General features: G+C 45.0%; 1 protein-coding gene across 6 annotated transcripts in view; it reads right to left on the reverse strand.

Annotated features, from left to right (window-relative positions):
* ADGRB1 (adhesion G protein-coupled receptor B1) overlaps window positions 1-15,119 on the reverse strand; it is a 295,067-nt gene that overhangs the window by 46,106 nt on the left and 233,842 nt on the right. For all 6 annotated transcript variants that reach the window (XM_056332736.1, XM_056332735.1, XM_056332733.1 and 3 more), the window contains 2 exons: window positions 11,636-11,786; window positions 7,370-7,439 (listed from right to left, as the gene is read on the reverse strand). In XM_056332736.1, the coding sequence (XP_056188711.1) occupies window positions 7,370-7,439; window positions 11,636-11,786 (221 nt within the window). The remainder of the gene's footprint in view (window positions 1-7,369; window positions 7,440-11,635; window positions 11,787-15,119) is intronic.

The following is a 15,119-nucleotide window of genomic DNA, read 5'->3' on the forward strand; positions in this document are numbered from 1 at the left end:
TCTCCCCTCCAGGGCTTTATCCCATGGTGCTCTACCAAACAGATCCCTGAAGAGGCCAAAGTCCAGGGTAGTGAGCCTGGTGTACAACCTTCTTGCTGCCCTAAGAATCTTGAACTCCATCATTTCATGGTTGCTGCAGCAAAGGCTGCCCTTGAGCTTCATGTTCCCCACCAGCCCCTCCTTGCTGGTAAGAACAAGGTCCAGCATAACACCTCTTCTTGATGGTTCCTCCATCACTTGGAGAAGGGAATTATCATCAATGCATTCCAGGAACCACCTGGACTGCCTATGCCCTGCTGTGTTGTCCCTCCGACAGACACCAGGGTGGGTGAAGTCCACCGTGAGGACCAGGGCTTGTGAACCTGAGATAGTTTCTATCTATCTATGGAAGGCCTCATCTGCTCGGTCTTCCTGGTCAGCCAGCCTGTAGCAGACTCCCACTATAACGTCACCTGGCCCTGCCCTCCCTTTAGTTCTGACCCATAAACTCTCGGCTGGCTCCTCATCCATCCCTAGGTGGAGCTCCATGCACTCCATCTGGTCATTTACATAGAGGGTGACAGCAACTCTTCATCTGCCCTGGCTGTCCTTCCTAAAGAGCCTGTATCCTTCTATCCTAACACTCCACTCACAGGAGCAATCCCACCACATCTCCATGATACCGTTAAGATCACAGCCCTCCAGGTGTGCACACATCTCTAACTCCTCTTGCTCATTGCCCATGTTACGTGTGCTTGCGTAGAGGCATTTAAGCTGGGCCCTGATCAAGCTGAACTACTGGCTGGAATTCCTTTGTGCTGCTTTTCAGGTGTTCTATAGTTGACCTGGAATCCCTGTCAAGGCTCTGGGCATCTACTGGTGGCACTGGTACCAAACTGGTAGGAGTGGGATGGATTGAGATTCCCCTTCCCTGGCAACTTTAGTTTAAAGCCCTCATTGCTACCTGAAATGCAGGATGAATTCCATCTCTCACATAAATAGTATGAATACAGTCTAGGTGTCCTCATGAAGCTCCTACTGCACCGGACAGTGACGTGCTGTGCACAGACATATCCATACTAACAAACTTGCTTAAAAAAAAACAAAAACAAAAAAACAAAAAAACCAACAAAAACAAAACAGATGAAGAGAGGCAGGGGAAATCTCACTCTGCTCCCATCCTCAGAGCTGAGCGTCACAGGCTGTCTGGATAGCCAACAGGATTTTCAGGTTTGACCATAAAGTCAGGAAGAAAACAATTTTTCACTGGGAGAGTGACTGAGCACTGGCAGAGGGGTTGTGGAGTCTCCATCCTTGGAGCCACTCAGAAGCACTCTGGGCATGGTCCTGAGCAGCCAACTCTAGGTGACCCTGCCTGAGCAGCGGGGGCATTGGAGCAGACAGCCTACAGAGATCCCTTCCCACCTCAACCAGCCTGGGGCTCTGTGACAGTCATCAACAGTTACAGCAGCACTGGAGCTGAAATTTCCATTTTGTGGGCAATCCAGCTGTTCAAAGCATGGACACATAAACTAGGTACTGCGGGGCAAGAGAGGATGCAAATTTACACTGTGCCAGCAACCCCACGGAAAGTCTGCATGCTTTGACATTGCAGTACCCTGGAGAAAATGTGCAATGAAGTAATCCTGTTTCAGCAGTAAACTACCGTGCATTTACCACAGGAGAAGAGCAGGTAACCACAATGGAGCAAGGACTTTCTTAGAGCTCTGAACCCAGCTAACCCTGCAGTAATTCAGTTACGTGTCTGTACTCTCAGCAATACGGTTTCATTCTGCATCAGAAGCAAACCCATGTTGACTCTCAGAGTCTCCCGGGAAACAAAGCCCTCCTGGAAACATTTCAGTTTTGTTGATCAGCCTCATATGTTTTTTGTATCAATTCTGACTTGCAAAAAAATGCTATTTTTTCACCCCAAAACACAGAACATTTGGGAAAAGAAAAAAAAAAAAAAGTATTTCAAATTGAAAATTGAAAGCAGGACATTCTGTTTTTCTGAGACCTGCATCTTGTTTATTTCTAAATTAAACCTGTAATGTGTTAATTTAATCAATTCTAATTCCTTCCTGATAGCAAGTTGCTCTCACAAACTGACTGAGCTGCTGTAATAATAAAACGAATAATCAGCTGAGGAGGGAATAAGAATGAAGCTTTGTAGGGTTGCAATAACTGGAGGTCTCCCTAAATGCAAGAAGAGGGCAGGGGGAAGCAGGAGGGCTCCCAGATCTCAGTCCTTGCTCAGACCTTTTTACTCCAATGCTCCATCCTAATTTTGAGACCCTTTTTCCCAGGGTGTCTTCCAACCAACAGCTCAGCTGAAGAAAGAAGCTGACAGTTCCACACTCCAGTTAGTGATGAGGACTTGGTGTAACGAGGGCTCTCGTTCATGGCAGGTCCCTGGCAGCCCCTCCTCCCCTCTGAGCATCAGGCTTTCTGAAGGCGAGTTCACACATCGCCAAGCACTGGTCCTTATCCCTTCTGACTGTCTGACCTCCCTGCCACAGCGCATAATGGAAGCATTCCCAAGGCTGTCAGAGGTGGTGGCTGACAGCAAGGGAAGGGAAAAGGTGAAGCGATACCCAAGAAGAGGAACCAACAGCAAACTCCAGCAATATATTAGTCTAGTGGAGATGCTTTTAGCCTTGTGCCTACAAGGCACATAAATAGTTGCACTTCGCTAAGAGGTTCCCCAGTACTTGCCAAGGAATCTCTTCACAGATCTCTCAAATAAAATTACCACTGGAAGGGAGTAAGTGAACGGTTTAACAATGCTCAGCAGCTCCAGACTGCTATTTCTAAGCGGTGCTTCCCTGACTGACAGCAGCTCTTGTGTTCAACGTGAAAGACCTCTTTGCAAAATATCTGATCCTTTTGTGAATCTGCCACAGCAAAAATGTGAGATGGATGGCTTTTGTCTTGGTCCTGTGAAGAGCTGACTTCCAGACACCTTCTTGACTACACTGTACAGGTCTGCCAGCAACAGGTCTCACCTAGATCGTGTGCCAAATTAAGTGGCTCCAATGCAACAGCCAAAATATTTGTATAAGACTGCAGCTGGGAACTGGGGCTGTCCCATCAGTGCTAATTTAGAAATTAATATAGAAGCTGCTGAGACACCTGTGGGTGACAGAAGCCCTGACATAATGACACACAAGGACCCCTGGCAATTTGCAGTGTCCTGGCACTGCTCTCAGGAAACTTTTTGTGGGCTGCTGGTGAGGAAGGATATGAGTTCCCAGCTACCAGTAGCACAACCTCAATTACTCAGTTCAAGCTTTAAGAGGCAGTTTGTCAAGCTTTAGAGGTCCAGGGTCAGTCCCTGGAGTACCAGCTAAAAGGAGAGTTATTATTCAGGCATTCAGCCTAATACCAGGAGGTGAGCAGTGGCAGGCCCTTTAGACCTCCATTATCTCCAAGACTCTCTTCGAGACTGGAAGTACAGCAAGTACCCTACCCCAACAGCTCTCCAAACAACCACACAATCTCCTTTCAAATGCTGTTCAGATAAGAAAAAGGAAAAATCCCTTTGTGTTCTCCTCCCCTCCTTGTAGATGGAGAGTTCACAGCACTCCGGAAGTGTCTTTAGCCAGAAAGGCCTCTGAGTGAATGGCTGCTGGGGAATTGTCACTCAGAAAACAACAGAGGCACAGTCCAAATCCTGCAGTACGTATTAAATTCTTAATTTGAACCTCTCTCTCCCTTCTCATCTTTCCACCCAGTGGCCCAGTCTGGCCATCTAAAGGGTAAATATTACCTACAACCTTCCCACACTTGGCACTGTCTCTGATCTCTCGTGTTACAGCTTGGAGATGCAGCCAACCCTTCGACTGCTACCACAGCCTGACAGGACAGGCCTCCACACTGCCACTCACTTCTGTTCTCATCGTTACAGAATAGCTTCATCCCATGAACAAAAAAAAAAAAGACAGGACAAAGCTGGGTGAAATCCTGCTTAGGACCCAGGTAGACCACCTTGTCAGAGGTCCCTTTCTTAATGTGCTCCACTGCAGTTGCCACCTTGGTGTACCCTGCAGATGGATAGTTTCAGTCATCGTGACACAGAGACACGTTATGCATTTCACACGCTGTCCCTTCCACAAGCTTCACCGTAGCAGTCTGTAACACCAAGATTAGTGCTACCATGACTTCAACAGTTGCAGCTGTCCCCAAAATGCTCTCACAACAATGTCCCATAGATGAATGTCAGAGGTTTTTTACCATTGTGAGTGGGATGAGAAGACAACTGATATTTAGTTCAAATCCTGTGCTCAGCTAAATAACAGAGCCCTGCTTTGTCTTAATGCCCATGCCCAGAAGAAAACCAATGGGTCATAATGCACTGCTCTTAGGAATCAGAAATTGCAGGATTGGAAGAAGCTTTCAAAGACACTGTGAAGTCCCTTGTGGTATATCATGGCAGCTCTTTTCCCCTGCTTCACAGGGAGGGACGTGCTGGGGCTAGTGTCTTTCCTTCCTTCTGCAGGATGGAAACATTGTGCCTTGAAAGTCTGCCACTGCCTATTTGAAATGCCCTGTGCATGCCCTGTGCATGCTAGGGACAAAGCTGAAATAGCTCCTGATCTCTAGCTCCAAGCTTTGCAGCCACCTCACACATTTCTGCAATGGACAGAAACCAACAAACATCCTGGGACCAGCTTCGATCCATGTCTGTATTCTTTTTATATGCCTTTAGCATCAGACAGTGTTAAATCTAGGTCTGAACAACTTCAAGTTTTTGAGTTCAAGCTCTGAGATTACTCCTATGTAATATTGACTTTACTCTAGAGGAGAGGTAAAACCAAGGGCATTCCCACACATAAATGTAAGACAAGACAGCTTTTATGCCTTTGGAGCAGGGAAACAGGGATAAGTGTGAAAGCACTGCAGCCTGTCAGGGCACCCTGCCTAGCTTGGTCCACATGAATATTTGTTTCATGTTTTAAAATGCACCAATGCACAAATGTAACTCTCGTTACAGTGATGCTCAGCACCGTTTTATGCTCAGCATCATGGCTCATGAACCCACCACACCATCCACCTGGCACAGCAGTGAGCACCCACTTGCTCTCCCTGCATGGAGGCAGGACAGGGACTGCTTAACCAGCACCCATGGGGACATCCACGCTGCTTGGGGCAGAGACGCTGGCTTGAGGGGGTGACTGCAAGTTAGCTCTGTTTGGCTCTGGCTCTTGGTAAAGCCAACAGCAGGAATTACAACAAGATGGCAGCGTTAGGAATGTCTGATGGGCTCTCTGTGGTTGAGAAGAATTGTTGTTCTTCGCACAACTCCGCTGGGACTCACCAGCTTTACCCCATACTGGGCTGCAGCATGGAAGGGAGGTGAAAGGAGGACAAACTGGACTTGATGGGGTGTGAAGGCCCCCTGCTATTTTGGTGACAAGCACCTTGACAGCAGAGCTGGGAAACAGTGTCACTTGGGCTGCAGATCCTGCTGGGAGCACAGGATCCCCTGCCATTCCTCAACCTCCCCCTCCCCCTGCCTCCCATCCCCTGCTGGGCAGGGAGGTAGGCAGCATCCAGCCCTTGGATGCAAGGAGCAACAGCGTCTTTAGGGCTGAAAGGAGTCAGAGGATTAGCAGCAAAAGGAGGAGAGCTGGTGTGGTTAAGCATCCCCTGGGAACGATGGAAAGTCAGCGCAGACTGTTGGCCACCTTGCTGGCGTGCCAAATCTGGGAGCAAAGCAGGAGTCCAGCAGGTTTTGTCACGCGTTGACACCCTTTTGGCTGCAGTCTAGAACGGTATTGCTCTGGGCAGGGAGATGTTGGCACGCAGTGGTCCAGGGCAGTGAAACAGGGTGTGCTTTCTTGCACGTTCTTCCCTTCCCTGCCCAGGCTCTTTTGTGTGGTCAATGTGGACCACAAAACGCGCGGCGATCCTAAGCATTAATGGAGAAGGAGCTACAGAGCTTTTTGCACCAATTGCCACCAGTCTCTAAACAGGAAAGGAAGCCAAAATATTTAGGACCTCCTTCCCATTCCCCTGATGCTTGTTCATTAAGAACTGGTCTTGCAGACTTGCACAGAGTAAAGTGTCAGAAACAGCAGACCCACAGAAAAGCTAAAGGGTAGTTGGGAACTCAGCAGTGCTTCTGAAAGCCAGGCTATGCGTTTTCCTCTTCTGAGTCATGCAACACGCTGGATCACTCTCCACCAGGACACGCTGAAGCCAAGTCACTTGAGCTGGGGCAGGCAAGTCAGGACAGGTATGGCCAATGCATCCTGATGTCAGCACAGGCTTCAGGGATTGTAGCTAGGGATTTGCATATGACCAACCCACGTTCCTGAGCCCTCTGTATTGTACAGTATTTTGCAGTAATTTAGACTACATAGCAAACAGAGAATGCTGCTATGCTGTTTCAATAGTCTCCTGCAATCAAAATGCAAACCCTGGACCATTTGGTCGTGGGTGTGCACAATATGGTGGGAATTGAGAAGGAGCAGGCATTCCACATGATATTTTCTCAGTGGACCTATTGAACCCTCATCCGTCACTGGCCACATCTCCAACTTCTGTCTTAAACATTTTTCATGTGGGATGCAATCTACTAGCTAGGAAGGCTTTAGATAATGATGGGTTGCAGTAGGGAAGGGCCTGATTTATTGCTGCATAAAATATTATCCTTTGGCTGCCACTATACATAAAATTTCTAAGCTATCACTCTCACAACACAGTGAAAAAATACCACTTTCTTTTTCTTCCTCTTTTTCAAGTTGCACTAATGCTTCAGCTCTGAGTAATTCCAGCCTTGCCATCATGTGGTTTTTACCTCTGAACCATCTTATTCTATTATTTCTACTGCTGCCTTCTTCCCACATTACATTTCCTAAAGGCAAATCCTGTGGAATTTGGAAAACAGGCAAAATGATATCAATTTCCAAACCCTGGATTGAAAAAACTCATGCTCATTCTGGTGTCTCAGACTGAGCCGAGCTATTTTTAAAACCTGGGACCAGTCAAGTAAGCGATTAAATAGATAAACACAAAAGCTCTTTTTAATTTTTAAACATCCTGAACTTTAAATAGTCTACATTTTCTCCTAAAAAATAAAATTAAAAAATCTCTAAGTAGAAGGTACATACATCAAAGTTATGTCATATACACAACAGTTAAATCTTACTAGTCTCTATAAACTTGCTTTTAAAGTAATATACAACCCACCTTGGCCAGCTGATGGCTGGAGGAGGCAGGGAGGCAGGATGGCTCCTTCCTCTCCCATCATCCCTGTTTCCCTCTGCCATGGGCAGCACAGCAGAATTTAACCCCTGCCCTGGCTCCTGCAGGTCGTGACTGGATTTTGGCAAAAAGGATGGAGGGTAAGACAGGAAGAAAAAGGAAGAGCTCCTTTACTCACTAGTTCACAGTGCCGTACCCCTTGGCTTTAGTAAATCCCACGGAAATGGCAACGACCAAGGCGGGGAGCCCTGTGGAAATGAAACAAGGAAAATTGGTCATTTAAGCATATGTGCAGCTCATCTCCCACTCAACCGCATAATATACCCTATTCTGTCCAGTGTTATTCTAGCACCATCTGTCCCAGCCTGGGTCTTTGGCAGAGACTGAACTCAGGACCTTCAAAGCCAAAAGCATGAACCCATGTTACCTCTGCTAATGAAGTAAAGGCCATCAGCTGTAATCAGCTCATATCCTGCTGTGGTCTCAGCAGTTCTGTGGTGATTGACAGTACATGCAGATGCATAAAATGTATTTATTTTGTTCTTGTGTATGCAGGCTGGCCAGAAATATATAAGGGTGTCTCCTGAAGATGGAATATTCAGCCACAACCCAACTCAAATAAACTAGCAAGGGGGAGATTAAGGACTATGTTTGCTCTTAACAGAATGTATGATGAACAACCCAGGTTCAAATCTCATCCCAAATGAGACAGAAAAGGAAATGGAAACATGTTTTCCCTATCACAAACAGGTCCCGGTCCCAAACAGGTCCCCCAAAAGTGGTGGGCCGTGATCTATAACAGAGCAGGTCCCTCTGAACAACAATGGAAAAGAGCATCAGAACATCAGATCTTTCTGCTAACCAGGATACTTCCTCTCTTGCCAGACCTGCTCCCTTTTTGTTTCCAAAAGGGGAGTAAACCAGCTGCCCTCAAGACGACACACTTCATTATGAGCACTGCAAAGGATGCACAACTTAAGTCTGTGGCTGGGACGCCTCAATGTACCAAGTATAATTTATCTTCAGAGTATCATGAGCTAATGGGGCCAAGATGGGATGTCATTTCAGGTGCATAAGGGGGTGAAGCTATGGATTTGATCTTGCTGCTGGAAGCTCCCACAAAATTAGAGAGGAGTATAAAGAAAACCTGCTGGTTATTGTGCAACCTGCTGGTTATTGGATGAAAACACATAAAAAGCTCTGAAATTCTGGGGTCCTTGAATGTCTAGGCACAATGAGAACTAGCAAAAGACACTACTTCTTGCTAATAGTCTTCTGATCTTTCTTATTCCTGACACGACAAAGTGCCCAAAGACCTACAGAGGAGATTGGGTACTTTTGTGGTTCACTAGCCCCAGCCCAGTTCTCCCCTTTCCCTGAAGAAATGCCTGGATATCAGCTAGTAACATCTGGTTCTTCATCTATGGAGGTCTCCATGTGGACTTTCACAGCCCTCCTCCTCATGACATGATGAATTCATCTGTCCAGTGCTAAAGATGGGCAAATCCCTTTAAGAATTAGCAGAATCAGTAGCCAGTTAGGGTTAGTACCTCTTGACAAGACCCCAATTCTTGCACTGTAGAGGTCATGGCAGGTGACTGCAGAAGACACTGTAGATCAAAGGGATGTGCAGACACGGCATCTAAACAATAACCCTGCTGGCAAGGTGGTCACTCAGCAATACAAATCATTGCAAGACTGATTAATAGTGATGCTCTGCAGCCAGCTTGGAGGTATAAGGCCAGGTTGGCTGGAGTATACAGCATTTGAGAGTTATCATAAAGGGAAGTATTTCTCCTCTCGTATGAGATTTCCAAGCACAGCTCATGTTTGATCAGTCTAAAACCAACAGGCAGTGTGTTTAAAAAATTTCTTTTCCTTTTTTTTTTTTTTTCCTTCCCCCCCCCCACCTTTTCTTAGTTGAATATTGCTTCTCTTTCTAAGCCTCCTTCACACCTCATCTGGATATATCCTGGGTGCTGTACTCACTAAGATGCCATCAATATGGCATCCCATGACAAGCACACCAAGAAACCACATGTGAAAGGACTTTTTCAGTATAGCTTGATGCAAAAGGCTCTGTGAAAGAGGAAAGTTGGCTAAGACTCCTCCAAAAATAGCAACTTGTACTTCGCAAAGTGCCTCTCTTAGATGTGATAATTATGCAGAAATACAGGCTGTGAACTCGTCAGCTTACAGGGACTGGTTTGTACTGAGCCTGGGTAGAAGCCTCAGCTTGTGCTGAAAATGTACCTCTGCAAGGAGCATTTACTGAAGGTGGTAGCTATGCCATGGTAGCTAAGCTAAAGAGCATTGTAAGGAGGGGTGCTGTACTCCTCTGCCTTGAGAGAGCTGTTAATGATCTAATCACAGTCAGATGTGGTAAGACTGAATAAGAAAATCAAAACTCTTAATCTGTTTTTGATTATTTGAAAGAAAGTTATTCCTACCTGGTCTGTTCCATTTACTGTGTATGGATTGTCCTCCTAGGCAGTCAGTCATGCTACGTAATCAGTGGCAAGGTTTTGGGGGCTTTCTGCAGAAAGTGAATTTTACATATACAATTCCAAATAAACACATTAGAAACCTGTTTCAGAGAGTTTTGTACTGCCAGGCCAGAGGAGAATCAGGTCATGTGTTCATCATGTCCCCCTAGAAAAGGTTGTTTGCCAGTAACTGCCAAGAGCCATAACTGTTATGAACAACTACAGACCCACTTAGAGCTTGAACTGTGGCAGCATTAAAAATCTAGTAGTGGAAACTATGACATGGTCATAAAAAGACTAACAAAATTACTTCTTCTTTACTCAGGCTAAATATGATGACTGTATTGTTTCTACGGAACAGTTTGTCTGTCTGTTCTAAATAATAATAGTAAAAAAACTCTAATTGCTCTTTTCTGGAAAGGCAGAGTTACATACTGAAGAGAAGAAAAAAATAACACTCTAGGAATAAATCTCATTGCTGATGAAAACCACCATAGCTTCAATGAGCTACAGCTGACAGCAGCTGAGAACTTGGCAAAGATGTCTAGAACGAGGGCTTAGAGAAATGCTAATATGCAAAGGGGGAAAAGGGGGAGAATCAGCCCATGACAAAGTGAATTGTGCTAATTATTTCAGATTATGCTCTTTAAAACGTATTTTCGGACTCTTTCCTCTTAGAAGTGCCATTAATCCCAGCTCTACAGCTGAAGTCTAACAGGATGCTAAATACCAGAAATTCCCTTGCTGCCTTAATAGGTGAAAACGTTCTTCATTTCTTGTCCTAACCTACTCCAAATGGTTAGTATGCATTATTTATCAGCCAGCGCATCCTAGCTCAGAGATGACGACGTTTTACTAGCAGTGCAAATTATGCTTCTACACATGTAGGGTGTTTTCTTAAATCTGTGCAGACTACAAATGTGAATGTCGCTCATCCAAAATTCCCTTGGCTAACACACCCATCTGTCCCAGTTTTTACAAATCAGAAAAATCCCTTTTTATTGCCTAGAAAAGCTATTAGTTGGTTGCATTCGATATCCCTGATGACCCTTGAATCGCTGTGTTCGTGTATAAACATATGCATGAACACACACAGGCGCATCCAGCCTGTGCTTTGCATGTATGTGGCTATGCTCCTGCTACACACAAACAGCGGATTTCAATAACACAATTTATTTTCTATCGTAAGCAAGAGCTAGGAGAGAAAACTTAAAGGGATCCAGGTGCTGGAACGAGGATGGCTCTTGATGTGCCAGAATAAATCACATCAGGGCACCTCGTAAGCATCGGAAATACCTTGCCTGGGGAGAAATGCTAGACTTCAGTAGTAAAACGAGACACTAATACAGCTCAGACACACAACGGTTTCTCTCTCCCTTTCTCTTTTTTGCCTGCTCGTTTTTAAGCAACTTTTTGTTCAGTTGCTCTTTTCAAATGCACGCTTGTTATTGCATTGAAAGCCCAGGTTATGGGTTTGTGTTTGTTTTCTACTACAGAATGCATCATTTAAGGCTAATAAATTAAACATATGGAAGAGGCAGAGGGAGAGAAATTAGTTACAAGCATCTGTACCACTCTTATAGTTTATTTGTCTACAAAAAGCCCTGCTGCCATGGAGATGGGATTTCAAAGCTTGCTTCACTCCAGGTTGCACGTGGAAGGAGACAGTGAGAGAGAGAAAAGGAGAAAGCAAGAAAGAGACACAAATCCAGCAGAAACTACCCGCAGCATACCCTTTGAAAACTCAACCCCTCTGCAACTTATCTATTTGGTGTGACCCTTGGGTACGCTGGGTGGCAAGCAGGTCTTTGCAGCTCTTGCTGATGCTGTTTCTAACCATCTCAGCCTTTCCTGACACCCCTGAAAGGGTTCCCAGCACCCTCTGCCAAGCCTTCTGCAGGGCATCAGTCCCTCTTGTAGCCCAAACCCTCTCTGCTCCACAGACCCAGGATCCTCACCCCATCCGAGACACAAGAAGCGCTTGCGGATGATGCGGTTCCGTAATCGGCCCGTCACGGCCATGTAGGACTGCCAAGCCTCGGTCAGCACCCAGCAGAAAGAGGAGAGGAAGAAGAAGTGCAAGAAAGCTGCCACCAGTGTGCATATCACCTGGAGAGAGGAGGAAAGGAGGACATGTGAGAAGAGCAGCAGGCAGAGAGAGCAGCGCTTAGGAGAGCAGAAGGTGCAGGGAGGTGCTTCCAAACCAGGCTCTGGAAGGCAAGGTCATGGAGATCAGGACACAAAGAGACATTTTAGAAGGCTGCCTCCCCCACCAGCTTCAACCCAGCAAAAGACCAAAATTTCAGTACTACACGGAAATCAGCTGCTTTCCAGCATGAGCTCTAAGATTTTTGCTGAAGTCTGAGCCTGCATCCCATCCTGGTGCTTTCTTGGCTTCAGCAAGGCATATTCATTTTCATAATGATCAAAACCATTGCCATGATCCTTTTGAGGAGGACGAAGCAGTTAATAAGCCGTGCACTAATCTCAGCTCAAAAGATTTGCAAAATACCATGTCATTGGCAGCCAAGCCATAGAAATTAAATCAGAGAGGGGCAATTTAGACAGTGTCCTGCCAGGGAAGGATCACTGAACGAAAGAGTTAAGCCATGAGAACTGGGTGAAATCACGGCTGCCAGGGGCTGGTAAGGACTGCAAACATGAGTAGTGCAAGTTGCCCAAGAGCATATAACTGCTAGCAGACAGGGAGAAAACAAACAACCAAAAAAAAAAAAAAAACAACCACAAAAAAAACCCACCACAAAAAAAAACACCTAAAACCCCCAAAGAAACTACATTGGAAGGAATTTCATAATGGCGATCTCTACTACTCGGTAGGGAAATGTCTCAAGGGAAACGTAGGGAGCTTAAGCCATTTAAAATTAAACTGGGGAAAGTACTAGCAAATGCATTATGAAGAACAATCCTGTAGTGCCAGGGAGATGGACTGGAAAGCTGACAAGCTCGTCTTTGTTTTTAACTCAGCAAGGCCAAATCTTTCACTGGTGCAAATTGGTGCCGCTCTGTTTAACTCTGCCAGTTTTCCACCATCTGTGGGCTGGAAACTGTGAATCAATGTACTCAAGAAGAAAATGATGGAAAGAAACTTCAGTGGCTCCCAAGGAGAAGGGAGAGCAAATAGACTTTAAAAGTGACTCTGGAGAAAAAAAAAATGGCTTAAGGCATTCAGGGCAGGGGGAGGTTTATAATAAAGCATTTCTCTGCTTTGAGTTATATCAGGAAATATGGACTTTGGGTTTACAGTCAATGAACCTTCCTCTTTTTTCATCCACCAGCATCTTTTAACACAGAGCTCTCATGCATGGAGTGTCTTTTTTCACGATTTTATCGGGTTGCTCTCGATTCATACACTGGCACAAACTGGCGTTATCAGAGGTTGTGAATAAAAGTAAGACTCTGTGTTCTTTGAGACAGGAACTGTCTTTTTGTTCCACATTTGTATTTGACGCCAAAACCCTTTGCATTCTGCCTATAAACAGATTCTGAATGGCAGTTCAGTACAAATGACACAGCTCAATATGATAATTTCAAGTAATTTTCACATTTTAAAAGAATCCTAAAAAGGTAGTTGTTATTCATCAGCTTACATACATACATAAAACAGTTAAAAACACAGGATGCTTTCTGGAATATATTTTAAGAAACTGTTATTTTAGAAAAAAACAACATTTTTTTTTTTTTTTTTAACATCAGATACAAAACTATTTGTTTTACCACTTTGGTTTTGTTCTGCACAAACACAGTTCTGCCCAGTGTGCCAGCAGTTTGTTCTGCACAAACACGGTTCTGCCCAGTGTGCCAGCAGTTTGTAAAGGGGAGAGAAAACCTTTGCTTTCCAATTTTACACCAGAGATACATTTTCTGGGTATTTTTTTCTCAATCAGGTAGTTTTGATAGAATGGGAAGGAAGAAGAGAGGAGGGGAGCACAAAAGAAATATGCACACCTTAGCTGGGCCAGGATAAACCCATTGTCTCAACTGAAACCAGGCTGTGAACTTGGCGAGCTGATGGGCAAGCATGTATTTGCTTCTTCTACTCCTGCTGCAGGTTTTTTTTCCTTCCTTGTAAGGAAAAATAATCACCTCCGTGAAGGCCTAAGCACAGGGATATGATGTCCCAAGCTGCTGCAGAAAGATCTAGCAGAGTTTGTCAGTCTGTCAAGGCCATTAGCCCTTGTTTTCCTTTAAGAGGAAAAATCTGTTTCCTTGCAGCATGTAGCCATGCCTTTGAGACATGGACAGTTCATGAAACATTAATTTCTTTTGTATCACATTATTGCTGACACTAATTTTTTAGCCTTTTCCCATGCCTTTCATCTTCAAAAAGCTTAGCAAATCCAGGCGTGGAATCTTGTCTTTGAGGTTACATGGATGGAAATCAAGGGAGAATTTGGCATTTCCAGGGAAACTAATACTGTAGAAAGTCTCCCAAGTAACTGCTATTATAAATCAGTCATCACCAACACTTTAAGATGCTCCATTATCAATAATTGAATGTGAATAAAATCCTAATTTACACTTCTTCATCTCTTCTCTGTATAGTTTTCTTTCTCTGTTCCCTGCCAGAGACTGTTTACTAGATGGCTAAGCGGAAATCCAAGAATAACCTTTCTATTTATGGTGTTTCATGCATATGTATGTGCAAAGAGCTAATCTGCCTCATGCAATCGAAGCCCGGAGCTTTGAATCCCTGCTAACAGCTCTGACAGTCAACACCCAGAGTAATGTGAGAAAAAGCACGAGGGAGAACCTGAGCTCACAACTGTGCCCTGAAAGGGGTGGGAGAGGGTGAAGACATCCACCTCCTGTCCTGGGGTGAAGAAGAATAACCAAAGAGGTGGTCCAGGCATGGTTTGCCATATCGTGCATACCTCAGTATTTCTTTCTATGGAAAGAAGTTCCTAGCCCACACTTGGGGTTGCAGACGATGCACCCAGGGAAAGCAAGAACTTATCTCACCCCTTCTCCACCTCTTGCCAATGATGTTGGCCATGAAAGGCAGCTCTGCTTCACGAACTTAATTTCTGAAAGGCACTTGTTTAATAGCAGCAGGGCTGGCTGGCTGCATGTCTCCACACTTCTTTTCACACACATGACTCAACAGCTGTAGAGCTTTTGCTAAAACAACTTACCCCTAACAGCCCTCCACAGAAATGAGTGTTAGTGATTCAGTAAACCCTGGGGCTTCTCTGCAGAAATGCTTCCAAAAGTGACAGCATGCTCTGGCTGCCAAAGTAGAGGCTTGAAAAAACTGGCCATTCACTGGTTATTATTAACTAAAACCTAAATTTTTACTTCTGATTGAGATTGTGGCAGCAGGAGTAGTGGAGGATGCTTCTTGCCTCAGTTTTCTGCTTAGCAGAGTTAGGATAGTTGAAGCACTTGTGGGGACGGGAAAAGGTACGACTGGAAAATACTAAC

This window comes from Falco biarmicus, chromosome 3 (genome assembly GCF_023638135.1).
Source record: "Falco biarmicus isolate bFalBia1 chromosome 3, bFalBia1.pri, whole genome shotgun sequence".
NCBI classification, from domain to species: domain Eukaryota; kingdom Metazoa; phylum Chordata; class Aves; order Falconiformes; family Falconidae; genus Falco; species Falco biarmicus.